Source organism: Myotis myotis, unplaced genomic scaffold (assembly GCF_014108235.1).
Source record: "Myotis myotis isolate mMyoMyo1 unplaced genomic scaffold, mMyoMyo1.p scaffold_m19_p_12, whole genome shotgun sequence".
Taxonomy (NCBI): Eukaryota; Metazoa; Chordata; class Mammalia; order Chiroptera; family Vespertilionidae; genus Myotis; species Myotis myotis.
This window is the reverse complement of record NW_023416316.1, coordinates 72,021,310-72,034,671: the sequence shown is the minus strand read 5'-3', so window position 1 is coordinate 72,034,671 and position 13,362 is coordinate 72,021,310. Positions and strand designations below refer to the sequence as shown.

At 44.5% G+C, this 13,362-nt stretch overlaps 1 protein-coding gene across 1 annotated transcript; it reads right to left on the bottom strand.

Moving 5' to 3' along the window:
- Positions 1 to 12,008: 12,008 nt before the first annotated feature.
- On the bottom strand, positions 12,009 to 13,144 carry LOC118666822 (membrane cofactor protein-like). The gene has a single exon (XM_036329130.1). The coding sequence runs from the start codon at positions 13,120 to 13,122 to the stop codon at positions 12,088 to 12,090; it is 1,035 nt and encodes a 344-aa protein (XP_036185023.1). The 5' UTR covers positions 13,123 to 13,144; the 3' UTR covers positions 12,009 to 12,087.
- Positions 13,145 to 13,362: the final 218 nt, after the last annotated feature.

Here is a 13,362-nt window from a genome sequence, read left to right as displayed (position 1 = left end):
ACCCACTTGAGAGAATAGGGCATTTAAGGTTTCATGTGGCTCTAAGACATGCAGCATGTCTGCTGCGAATTCTGATGTAGCTAAAGGATGACAAAGGAATTTTTTTAAATCTTATTTTCCCACTGATGACAATTTGGTCATGTAAAATTTTTATATATGTCATAATTCATGGAATTATAGGAAAAGGAGCCAGTAACGTTTATTCATGAAAAGGTAAATTAGACCGAGTTAGGAGGACAGGAAATAGTCCTTTTGTTTTTCCCTCTTGACTACCTGAGGGTTCTGTGCCATCACCTTTGGCAAAGGCTTATAAGGATCTGACATTTGCTGGGTCTCACTCCTGGTGAGGAAGAGACTCACAGAGGGGTAGACGGTAAAGACTTAACAGTCATCAGAAAGCCTCTGCCTCACCTACAGCCCACAAACCAGCTCTGTGCACATCCCCCAAACACCCCCATTTTCAGTGCTGGGCATGAAGTCCCCTTGTCTGTGCAAGCGATCTTTCCTGTTTGCTCAACGTTTATGACAAACGGGGTTGGAGGAGGGAAAGCTCTGCCACCCACAGCAAAGGACTTTGCCCACCTGGGCCTGCGATCCTAGGCCTTGGCAGCTGGTGCTGAAAACTCGGGGCAGGGTGTAAATTTCAACGTTGCCCAATCCCCAAGCCAAGCAGTTACCGGGTGCAAACAAACGCTGGCTTCCCTTCCCTGGGTACCAACGTCACGGAGGGGTCAGCGGTCCCAGCTTGTTCAATGGCATCATCAGTTTTTCCTCCTGAACAGCTGCGATCAATGGCTGTTCCTCCTCGCAGGCTGCGGCTCCCAGAGCGCCGGGGCCCGGAAGTCCCGCACCAGGACCTCACACTCCAAGTCAAACACAACCCACCCGCAGCCAGAAATCAGTCAGTTCAACTTTTGCCTACTCTTCAGCCTGGACCTTCCCCCTATAATCTCTAAGCTTGTTTTTAATAAATGTTTAACTGCTGGATTAATTTCCTTGATTTCTGAGGGTAATTTTTCACAGCTCAGATGATGCCTGCTAAATGCTTGCTGAGCTGTTGGCGCCCTCAAGACCGCAAACACTGCAGACAGGTTGTGGCCTCCCGATGCCCCCCTATTCCCTGGGCTTGCATCGTCCACGAGATTCTGTCTTATCTCCTACCTGCCATCGGCGTGACTGCCAGCATCTCAGGACACTTGCTTCTCTCTCTGTGCCACTGGGAACGGTGTGTTCAGTCTTCACTGAACTAGTATGTCTCTGGCTTCTCAGACCTCCTTTCTTGAAGAGTGGTGTATACTTAACTCCGAAATGCTGATGGTTTTCACGCTCCTGCCTTTTCTTGGGCCATTCACCTGCTTCCAACATTCTTCCTCCCCATCCGTTTATCACAGGGAGGGGGGCTGCTCGCCCACATCTTTCTTCCGTTTGCTTTTGAAAAGGCTTTGTGCTTCTTTGGAAAAGGAAAATGTCTGCTGCCCTGGCGCCCGAACTGTCTTCCCTGTCATTTTGGCCGAACTCACTGGGTCACCACTCGGTACTTGAGTATTAGACTTGGAGGCGCCCTGTAACCCCATGACAGAGCCACAGTTAGAAGCCCGACGGACTCCCCAGGGTGCGGTTGCTCCAATGTGCCCCCGTTACCGGCAGTTGTCGCTATGTGCCCGAGACAGCAGAGCCTCGGGGAGGGTCTCTGAAAGGCAGAAGGCTCTCGGCATATGTGGCTCTTGGCATATTTTTTCTGGTGTTTCTTTCCCCTCTCTCACTCCACAAACAGGCTCCCTTGTTTTATTTTTTGCTCTCTCTCCTTACCATGTGGCCTTTTCTAATAACAGCAAATGATTTAATCTAGATGTCCTGTGATGAGATTTTCCAGTCATTTATACAAACTATTTTTAAAACACAAATTGGAGAAGATTGTTGTACATCTGAAGTTGCTAGAGGGCCAGACCATTATAAACATCTGAATAGCACAACATACCTAAGTATCGTTGCTGATCAAGTTCATCCTATCATGTCGATGGCGTATCCCAATGGAGATGACTTCTTCCAACAAGACAATGCGCCATGCCACGGTGCTCATATTGTGCAGGAGTGGTTTCAAGACCATGAGGGAGACTTTACCTTGCTTAGGTGGCCCCCACAATCACCAGATCTGAATCCAATTGAGCATTTGTGGGACGAAGTTAAAAGAGCCATCAGGCAGCTGGTTCCACAACCATCAAATCTCACAGAACTGGACAGTGCTATTCATCAGGCATGGTGTCAGATTCCTCGCATCACCTTTCAACATCTCGTGGAGTCAATGCCAAGAAGAATCGCCGCAGTATTGAAGGCAAAAGGGGGCCCAACGAAGTACTGATGGGGTGATCATAATAATCTGGCTGGTCATAATAATCTGGCCACTCAGTGTGTGTGTGTGTGTGTGTGTGTGTGTGTGTGTGTGTGTATATATATATATATATATATATATATATATATATATATATATGCCTAAGTGACCATTACGACTGAACAACCAGAACAACTGGAACTACTGGTCAACCAGTCGCTATGATATGCACTGACCACCAGAGGGCAGACACTCAATGCAAGGGATGTTCCCTGGTGGTCAGTGCACTCCCACAGCCACCTCCCGCAGCCTTCCCCCTCCCCCCCCCCCCCACCCAGCCCTGCTGGCTGGCCCCTCCTCTGATAGGTCTTGATCGCCAGACAGGCCAAGGGACCCCATCCACGCATGAATTCATGCACTGAGCCTCTAGTATTTAATAAAAGACTTGTATGCATAATATGTAAAGAACTTTCAAAATTCAGCAAGAAAGCAATCAACCCAATTTAAAAAAATGGGCAAGAGATTTGAACAGTTAACTGAGGAAGATATATGGTTGGCAAATAGGCATATGAAAAGATGCTCAACATCATTGTCATTATGGAAATGTGAGTTAAAAAATTGCAATGAGCCAAAACCGGTTTGGCTCAGTGGATAGAGCGTCGGCCTGCGGACTGAAGGATCCCGGGTTCGATTCCGGTCAAGGGCATGTACCTTGGTTGCGGGCACATCTCCAGTGGAGGATGTTCAGGAGGCAGCTTATCGATGTTTCTCTCTCATCGATGTTTCTGGCTCTCTACCTCTCTCCCTTCCTCTCTGTAAAAAATCAATAAAATATATTTAAAAAAAAATTGCAATGAGATACCACCATACACCTAATAGAACGGCCAAAATTAAAATGATTAACCATATCAAGTGCTGGTTGAGATGCAGAGCAACCAGAACGTCCTTCTATGCACTGCTGCTGGGGCCTAAAATGGCACAATGGCTTTGGAAAATAGTCTGGTGGTTTCTGAAAAACTTAGCCACACACCTACCACGTGACCCAGCCATTGCACTCCTGTGTATCTTCCTCAGAGAAATGAAAGCACATGTACGTAGAGCTTGTGGCAGCCCAAAACTAGAAACAACGTAATTATACTGTGTGAAAGAGCAAAGCAAGAGTGCAAACTGTGTGATTCCATTCTATGGAGTCCTAGAACATACAAACTAATCAGCAGTGACAAAAACAGACCAATGGTTGCCCCAGTTGTGTGGGGTAGGAGGGGGAGAGATTCTAAAGGGGCATGAAGACGTTTGGAGAGGCATTGGATATGCTGATTATTTTGATTGTGAGGGTAGTTCATACATATGCCAAAACTTATCAAATTACATATCTTAAATGCGTACAGTTTATTGCCTGTTGATTATATCTTAATATAAAGCTTTCCTTAAAAAAGGAAGACCTTGTTAGGGTCCCTAACTTCCTGTGACTTCCCTAGCAGCTGAGAGAATGGGTCTAGAGCAGAATGTGGTGACAAAGCAGGCTGGGCCCCTGGCTGGCCACATACACCTCTGGGAGCATCTTCCAGGACCCAGTCCCCTTCAGCACCTGCTGAAGGCAGAGAATGTTCCAAAGGATGGCTCTGGCCGTGTCTGGATCACAATTAAAGCTGCAAATAACCCCAAATGAATTAAGTCTCCCCGGCTAATGTGTCACTCCTAATGTGATCAGTAGGCTTCTGAATGAGAGCCTCAGCCTGCCTCAGAGGCAAAATTTCCCTAATGAAGTGAATTCAAACTGCTAAGTAATTGCAAACTTGGGGGCTTTATCACAGGAACAACTGTATTGTTCTTTGATTACTTGCTCAACAGGATTATTAGCTCATTATCATCACACCATTGGACTTTGATGTGATGCCCCTTTAAACATAAATAAAGAATTTTACAAGACAGACCAACCAGCTTGGCCCGGGAGAGCTGTTGATTATCTTAACTTTCTGAGTGTTTGGAGAATCTTAAAGGATACTTCATGAACAAATGAATAGTCTGTACCACTCATTTAAATAATTAGCAGCTTACTACCACTGTGTTTGGAGACATCAATTTTTTTTTAGCCCCAGGATCAGGGTTATGAACTTTGAGGTCATGCTATTAAACCTATCCCTTGTTAAACAGTTTTGACCTTGAGATGCAGCCCCTTGTACCCGGGCAGACTCCTGGAGCAGAAAAGGAGAGGAAAATCAGATCTGCATTCAAGACTGTTTGTCATGAGCTGTGTGTTAGGGACATGCTGCTGGACCTCTCTCAGCCATGGACAAAAAGATTCGGTGCGCCAAGTATGAGCTTTGCAAGAAAGATCTACCTGCTGCTACTGTGCTCAGCTACTTATTCTCAGGCAAGTCATTGAACTACTTTGGGTTTCACTTCCTCCCATCTTGAGCTTCCAGTAGTTCCAGGCATTGCTGGCTACCTCTTAGAGTTGCTATGAAGATTGAATGTAGATGTGGTCAGTTATGTGAAACATTTTATACTCATTAAAACTATTATTTTCTAATCTGCAAAATGCAGGGATTCAATCAGGGAATTTGAACAGTCCCTGCATTAGCTTCTTGAAGCTGCCATAATAAGGTACCGCAGACTGGGTGACTTGAAATAACAGACATTTGTTCTCTCACATTTCTGACAGCCAAGGTGTTGACAGGGCTGTGCTTCCTTCGAAGGCTCTAGGGGAGCATCTTCTTTGTCTCTTCTAGCGTCTGGTGGCTCCAGGAGTTCCTCCACTTGTTGGCTGTATCACTCTAACCCCTGCTTCTCTTTAGCATCACCGTCTCCTCTGTGTGACCCAAATCTCTCTGCCTTTCTCTTATAGGGCCCTCCTGGGTAATCATGGATGAGCTCATCTCAACATCCTTAATTACATGTGCTAAGGCCCTGTTTCCAAGTAAGGCCACATTTAGAAGTTCTGGGTGAACATATCTTTGGGAGGGGGGCCACTATTCAACCCACTACAATTCACTTTAGCGTAATTGCCCTAATATTTTGTTCTGGATGTCAACACTTGGTCTAAACTTAAATCAGTTTGACTTGTATATTGAGTAGTATAAAAACTGTGACCAGTCCTGCCTCGTGTGGTTCAGCTGGTTGGGCATAGTCAGTTTGATTCCCAATTAGGGCACATGCCCTGGTTGTGGGCTCCATTCCCAGTAGGGGGTGAGCAGGAGGCAGCCAATCAGTGTTTCACTCTCACTTGTTTGTCTCCCTCACCCTCTCCCTACTCTCTCTCTCTAAAAATAAAAATTAAAAAAAATCTTTAAAAAAGAACTATGGCTAAATATGACATTCTAAAATTGTCTGAGAACATATGTTTTTGATACCTCCATATAAAAATATCGTCAATAATTTGCCACTGTGAGAGTAGGGGATATATATAGGACAAAGCTTATTGATGACAAGTGTATACCATCTAGACAAAAAATAACATTTTCAAGCAGACTGTGGCACCATAATAACAACAAAAATTTGGCTAACAAGGAGTTGTTTTTTTAAAAAAATGTATTTTATTGATTTTTTACAGAGTGCAATGGAGAGTGATAGAGAGTTAGAAACATCGATGAGAGAGAAACATCAATCAGCTGCTTCCTGCACACTCCCTACTGGGTATGTGCCCACAACCAAGGTACATGCTCTTGACTGGAATCGAACCTGGGACCCTTGAGTCCGCAGGCCAATGCTCTAGCCACTGAGCCAAACCAGTTAGGGCAAGGAGTTGGTTTTAATTAAGACATCTGGAGGAGCGACTGTCACCTCTGAGCCAAGTTTATTAGAATCGGTGTCCCTGAATTAGTGACTTTTGGATTTCTTCTCCAGCTGGCAGATGTCTGCTAGCCTAAAAAGCTACAGTAGAGGGTAGAAAGAGAAAGATGTTAGAAAGAATGTTCCTCATAGACAACAGTGGCTCATTGTACTTCCTTTACAATTATGCAACTATTGAGATGTCCCCATGTTCGCTGATCCTAATTTTAGAGATTGAGCCATGAGGAAGTCTAAGGACATAGGATGTGTCATCAGAGCCACCACCACCACCAGATTTAATTCAGCATGAACTGGACCGCAGATGAGCTAGTCTATTTTCAGACAATCTGTTACAAAGGAAGGATTAGGTCAATAGCATGAGTCATCAAGGTGGCCAGAAATCTGCTCTCCCACCCTTCCCTCTATGTGTGGGTTTTGTAACCTTCAGGCCTAGGGGTAGTAGTGCAGTTCTCCCGGTCCCTACTCACTCTGGGGTATTGGACCCTCTCTCATATCTTACTTTGCCTCTGCCCATGGCCTTGTCAACAGCCCCTTTAAGCAATTCTGAAACTTCCTATTTTGAGTGTGCCATCGGTTTCCCATGGATACCTTAACTGATGCAGCTCCTTCATTTATAAAAATTACAAGATAATTCCCATCTTATGATAACTTAAGGATTAAACAGGATAACATATAAAAAGCACTCAGCTAATTATGTGCTCAGTAAATGATAGCTCAAGATCTATTTCAGAGTGGAGCAGATATTGTGCAACAATTCAAATGAATTCAGTTCAGTCCTACCAATATTTATTAGGTCCCCACTAGGGGAAAGTCATGGAACCAGCCATCTCCCAGGTCACAGAGATGCATTAGCGAAGTCATCACAGCCTACTTCTTCAGAGAACTCACAACCAGCAGCTTCATTTTTCTCTCTTCCCCACCCCCACATTCAATCATCATTTGCCAAATATTTACTGAGAGCCTACAGTGATCAGGGTCCTATGTTAATAATTCTTGGGGATAAAATGGTTAAATAACACACAGACACCTCTGATCTTAGAGTGTGAACAGTCTGGTGGGAGGAAAGAGGCACCGATCATAACTGCATCAGTGAGTATGTTTTACAAACTGATACAAGGTTCTGAAGGAAGAAACGTTGTTTCTGTAAACTACAAAACCTGGCCTGGACCCAGGCTTTTTGCTAATGACATGATATTGGCCATGGTACACGGAAGAGTAGGACTGAGCCAAGCAAAAGGCAGGTAGAGAAGAATTGTTACACTCAGAAGAAAACCCATGTGCAAAGACCCTGTGGAGGGCAGGGCACCATTCCTATGGACTAGAAAGCGGAAAGGAGCGACTGGTGGTGGAATATGGGAGAGATGAGCAGGGGCCAGACGACCCAGACTCTGTAGGCCAAGGTCAACATTGTGGTCTTTATTTAAAACACACATAGAAACAAACAACGCTATTGGGATATTTTAAACATGGGGGTTTCACGATCATTTCGAGGTTTGAAAAAGTCACTTCAGCTGCAACAAAGAGAATAAGATAGATATGAGGAGAGCAGTTAGGGGGCTTTTGCCATAGTCTGGGTGAAAGGTGAGCTTGGACTGGAGGGTTACCAGAGGAACTGAAGAGAACTGGCCCAATCCAAAAGACATTAAGAAGGCAAAATGAACAAGAAATTTGGTGGTTGGTTACATATAGGGGATGAGGAAAGGAACTATCAAAGAAAAATCCTAGGTTTCTGTCTGATTGGTCATGTCATCATCCAAGAGATGAAATATTGGATAAAGATTTGGTTTGGTGTGGAGGGGGTGAGAAAACCATAAGTGCAGTCTTGAGTTTGGCCTGCCTTTTGAGACATCTAGATGAAGAAGCAGCTGGAACTGACGACACCAAATGTTGGTGAGGATGTGAAGCAACAGGAACTCTCATACATTGCTCGTGGAAATGCAAAATGGTACAACCACTCTGGAAGGCAGGTTGGTGGTTTGTTACAAAACTAAACATAGTCTTACTATACAATCCATCATTCACCCTCCTTGGTATTTACTCAAAGGAGTTGAAAATGTATATCCATATAAACCTGCAGAAGGATGTTTATAGCAGCTTCTAAAACTAGGAAGCAACCAAGATGTCTTTCAGTAGCTGAATGGCTAAATAAAATGAGGCACTTCGAGACTATGGAGTATTATTCAGCACTAAAAAGAATTATCAAGTCATGAAAAGACATGGAGGAAACTCAGCGCATATTACTAAGTGAAGGAAGCCAATCTGAAGTGGCTACATTCGTGCAGGATGCCAACTACATGACATGCTGGAAAAGGCAAAACTATCTATAATAATAAACGTGTAATATGCTAATTAGACTGGATGTCCTTCTGGACCACCTTCCAGACGAAGCCGGGGCTGCAAGGGACGCCCGGGTCCCGGGTGCTGGCAGCCGGGGGAAGGAAGGCCTACTCTTGACGAATTTCACGCTTTGGGCCTCTAGTGGAGACAATAAAAAGATCAGTGGTTGCATAGGGTGAGGTAGTGAGAGGGATGAATAGGCAGAGCACAGACAATTTTTAAAGCAGTGAGAATGTTTTGTATAATATTATAATGATGAACATAGGTTGTTATATGTTTGGTCCAAACCCTAGAATATACAACACAAGAGTGAACCATAATGTAATCTATGGACTTTGAGTGTTAATAGGTCAAGATGGGTTCATCCTCTGTACCAAGCGTACCAGTCTGGTGAGTGAAGTTGATAACGGGATAGCTATGCATGTGTGGAGTGGAGGGTATATAGGAAATCTCTATATCTTCCCCTCAATTTTGTTATGGATCTAAAGCTGCTCTTTAAAAAGTCTTTATAAAAATGAAGCAATTGGATATAGGAGACTGCAGCTCCAAGGGGCAAACTGAGATGGAGATTGGAGTTTAGTAATCTTTAGAAAACAAATAGTAATTAAAGCTATTGACTGGCCTTGGGAGACAACTTACTGGCAGGAACCATAAAGAATTCCAGAGAGGTCCAAGCCAGAGGGTATGTGACAAAGAAACCAAGACAGTGTTGCAAGAAAAGGGAGCAGTCAACGTCTAATGTTCCTGGGAAGTCAAAAGGAGAACTGAAAAATGTCTGTTGAGTTTAGAAAAGTGAAAGTCATCAGTGACCCTGGAAAGAGTTCTTTTAAAGGGCAAATAGAAGTCAAAGCTAATTTGCAGTCGGTTGGGGAAATAAAAGGGATTTTTATAACCATTGACCCTTTTTTTCATTTTCTCAAGAGATTTGACTGTGAAGTGGTAGCTGGAGAGATAAAGGGGTCAAGGGAAAAGTCTGTTCTTTTAAGATGTGAGGGATTTGAACACCTTTAACTGGTAATAAGATAGATCTGTTTGAGAGGAGGTAGTTGAATAGGAGTAGACAGGTAAACAGTAGGACAGGTTTGCTGAGAAGGCAAGTGGGTGGCTCCAAAGCTTAGAGATGCAGGATTGGTGTTAGGAGGGAGGGAGGGAGGATTGGATGAGGACAGAGATAGTGAGATTGCTAGCTAGAGCAAGAAAAGTTGAAAAGCTCCTACCTGAAGTTTTAATCAGTGAAGTTGGATGTGTGGGACTGGAGGTTTGAGCATAGGTGAGTGAATCAATTGGAGAAATGTCCAACAGTGTTGCGGGCAAAGTATGGCTTTTATGAACTGATAGTGAGCCCCATGTATGCGGTTGTGTGTGGCTTGCCTAGAATGTCATTGAAATGAAGCCTTATGGGACCTATGCTGGAAAGGGCTGGAACAAAGAGAGTATTGGATTAGGAAAAGGTAAAGAATGACTAGCAACCCTGAGTTCACTCCTTACTTTGTCCATGAACACTTTCACAATTATCTTGGGGAGACTTGATTCTGCCTTCCTCCTGGTTCCTAAAGTATCTATGTATGGATCATCTGTCATCTGATACAATAGTTATTTGTATTTATGACATACAACAAATATTTATTGAACTTACCATGTGCTGTCAAAGAATAAAACAAAGACCATCAGAGCCATAGTGAAATACAATAATAAGAATAATAATAGCAATAAGTTGGGTTTATTTACTTGCACCATGGGAGGAAAGGCGAGCAGAAGTGCAGGCAGCTGTTGTGAACCAAGCAGGGCAGCATGGAAGAGGGAACAGGGGAGTTTCAGCTGAAATGTGGGGTTTGGTGACATGTGGTAGTGGCCTTAAATCTCCTGCCCAGGAGTTGGTTTATTTTTTCCCTGGACAACGGGGAGCCATTGAGAAGTTTTGTAATGAGAAAGTGACAAAATCTGACTGCCTTCAAGATAAGCATTGAGGGCAGAGATAAAAGACAAAGGGACCAAGACTGGTGAGAAGGGAGGAGATGGGAGAACTGGTTCAGAAGCAGAACAAAGGTGCCCGATTGGATGTGGGGCCCAGGCATGTAGCAGGGCCAAGGCTACTCTGAGATTTTGGGTCTGTGTGATCAGACAAGCAGCAATGTCATCTTGCCCAAATACTGTCCTCAGAGATCCAGATTTATTCCAATCGGTGCCTAACGTGTAGGGGCCCCCGAGGATTTCAGTACCTATGGATTCAATCATTATAATTCTTCCATTCGAAACCTTTATGAAGTCAAGACGCTGGTAGCTCAGTCGTTTGTTTAGAGCATCATCCTGATACATCAAGGTTTCAGGTTTGGTCCCCAGTCAGGGCACATATAGGAATAAACCAATGAATGCATAAATAAGTAGAATAGGAAGTCTCTCTCTCTCTCTCTCTCTCTCTCTCTCCCTCTCTCCCCCTCCCTCTCCCTCTCCCTCTCTCTCCCTATCTTTCTGTCTCTCCCTCCATTCCTCCCTCTCTTTAAAAATCAATTTTGGAAAAAGACCCTGGTAGAACAGAAGCCCTTGCCCTGATTCCTTTCTTTCAAGATCTCAGCTTCCACTGGTCTTTATTGGCTCCCACCCAGGCAGTCATGGGAGCCTCCTGCTTGGTTTCGCGTCCTCCATTTTCTCTCTTTTTCAATCTGCCCTCAGTATTTCCTCTGAGAAACACAGAATCCCATAATATGTCATTTGTCCCCCTGCCTCAGTGGTGCTTCTCAAACTCTGGAGAAGGAACAGTTTTTACAAAAGATTTCTAGTCCTGGCTGGAGTGGCTCAGTTGGTTGGGTACTGTCCCAACACTGAAAGGTGTCTGGTTCGATTCCAGGTCAGGACACATGCCTGGGTGGCGGGCTCAATCCCCAGTAGGAACGTGCAGGAAGCAGCTGATCAGTGTTCCACTCTCACATTGTTTCTCTCTCTCTCTCTCTCTCTCTCTCTCTCTCTCTCTCTCTCTCTCTCTCTCTCTCCTTCTCCCTCTCCCTCTCCCTTCTTCTGTCTCTAAAATATAACAATATTTAAAAATAAATAAATAAAGACATTTCTAATTCATCATGGTCATTGTGTTTGTAAAATACAATAAAAATGAAATTCTAGGAAAATGAAATAAGAAAGACAAATACAGGTCACAATTTTTTGTTATTAGATTTCTTTTTTTTTAGTTCCGTGAAATTGCTATAACTTTTACTCTCATTTTTTTTTCACGTTTTCCTTTTTAATGACTGAATAGTATTTCACCGTACACGCATACATCTCCCTTATCCACTGACTGGTTGGCGGACACTTCAGACTGCTTCCATGTCTTTATTATTGTGAACAGTGCTGCAATAAACAGGTAGGGGCAGAAGATTATCTTTTCCACATAGTGATTCCCTTCACTCAGATATATTCCCGTAAGGTCATAGGGTGGCTCTGGTTTTAATTTTGAGGGCCCTCCATACTGTTTTGCATAGTAGCCATACGAATTTAATGTGGGTCTTGACATTTTAAAAAAGATGAAGTGGTAGAGTGTCTTGGAAAGCCAGTCAGAGTGTCTACTGTGCTGGAGTGCTTGATTTATTCTGGTATGTGCTGTAGGCAGCAGTGCTTTCTGTTTTCCCCTCTCAGCAAGTTTAACCCCCATCAGTTTTTCTGCAACCCTTTCCTCTTCTTCTGATAGTACATCCAGGGGGCGATAATGAGTCCCAAGACATCACAACAGCTAAAACAATGGCTCCTGTACCTAATGATTGAAACGGTGTTTTATTAGGAGTGGGACGTCGTGGGCTACTTGACACACAGCGAGGAATCTCAGGTACCCAGGTACTATTAGCTTCACAGACAATTTTGCGGCTGCCTTCAAGGGAATAACCCTGGTTGCATTTAAATTCAACCTCTGCTTTGTAGTAATATTTTTTTTGAAATCCTGACACGAGCTCTCCATCAGGGAGTGACGGATAGTCACATCTGACCACCTTACACTCAGGGGGGTCACTACTCCATTTGTTTGGCCCAGAACAAATCAGTTTGCTCTCCCCAACAAGTGAATACTCATCTGGTCCACCGGAAGGCTTACAACTGTAAGTTACTACATCATTATATTCAAATGTATCCTTGTGGCTATTGCTGAATTCTCCATTGAGTATTTTTTGAGGTGGTTGACACAAAATCTTTTCACACTGTGGGGGGTCACCACTCCAAGCCACATTATTCCCATCTCTAGCAAGTTCACAACGTAGAACTGGTGCTCCCACTAAGGTATAGCCCACATTACAAGAATAGTTAGCCTGTGCACCATATTGAAAAGTTCCATCTAAGCGGCCATTTATGGGCTCTGCTAGCTGTGGACATGATTTTCTTGTACAAGCCTCCCGGAGAGGAGGCGCCCATGTGCCATCAGGCTGACACACAGTAGTGGTGGGACGAACAAGAGGAACAATAAGCCTGTATCCTGGGCGGCACTCATATTCTGCTGCGAACCCAGCACTTACAGGGGGCACAGGATTACCCTTGGCTTTCATAGAGTTATATCTTGGTATCTTATCGCAGGCATCGGTGGATGCGGGTAACCGGAGCGCGAGCGTCACCAAAAGATTCCCAACGAAGTGGCTCCAAGAAGAGAAGGGACGGCGACGAGGTGCCCTCCGAGGCCCGCAAGAAGCTGTCATTTTCCGGGAGGTGAGCGGGAAGCCGTTGACCAGCACCCGACCCCCGCAGCCCAGCATTCCAGAAGCCTTGAAGGCGGAGCCGCAAGTGGCCTGGACGGGGGCGGGGCCAATAGCGGGCCGGGCGGAGCCTTCGCCCAGGAGGGAAAGGGGCGTCTACTCTCAATTTCTGTATTTATCCTGAGCAGATACAAATGCTGCAGGCCAGACCCACCTGCAGTAGCGGTGGGCTACAGAACTAGC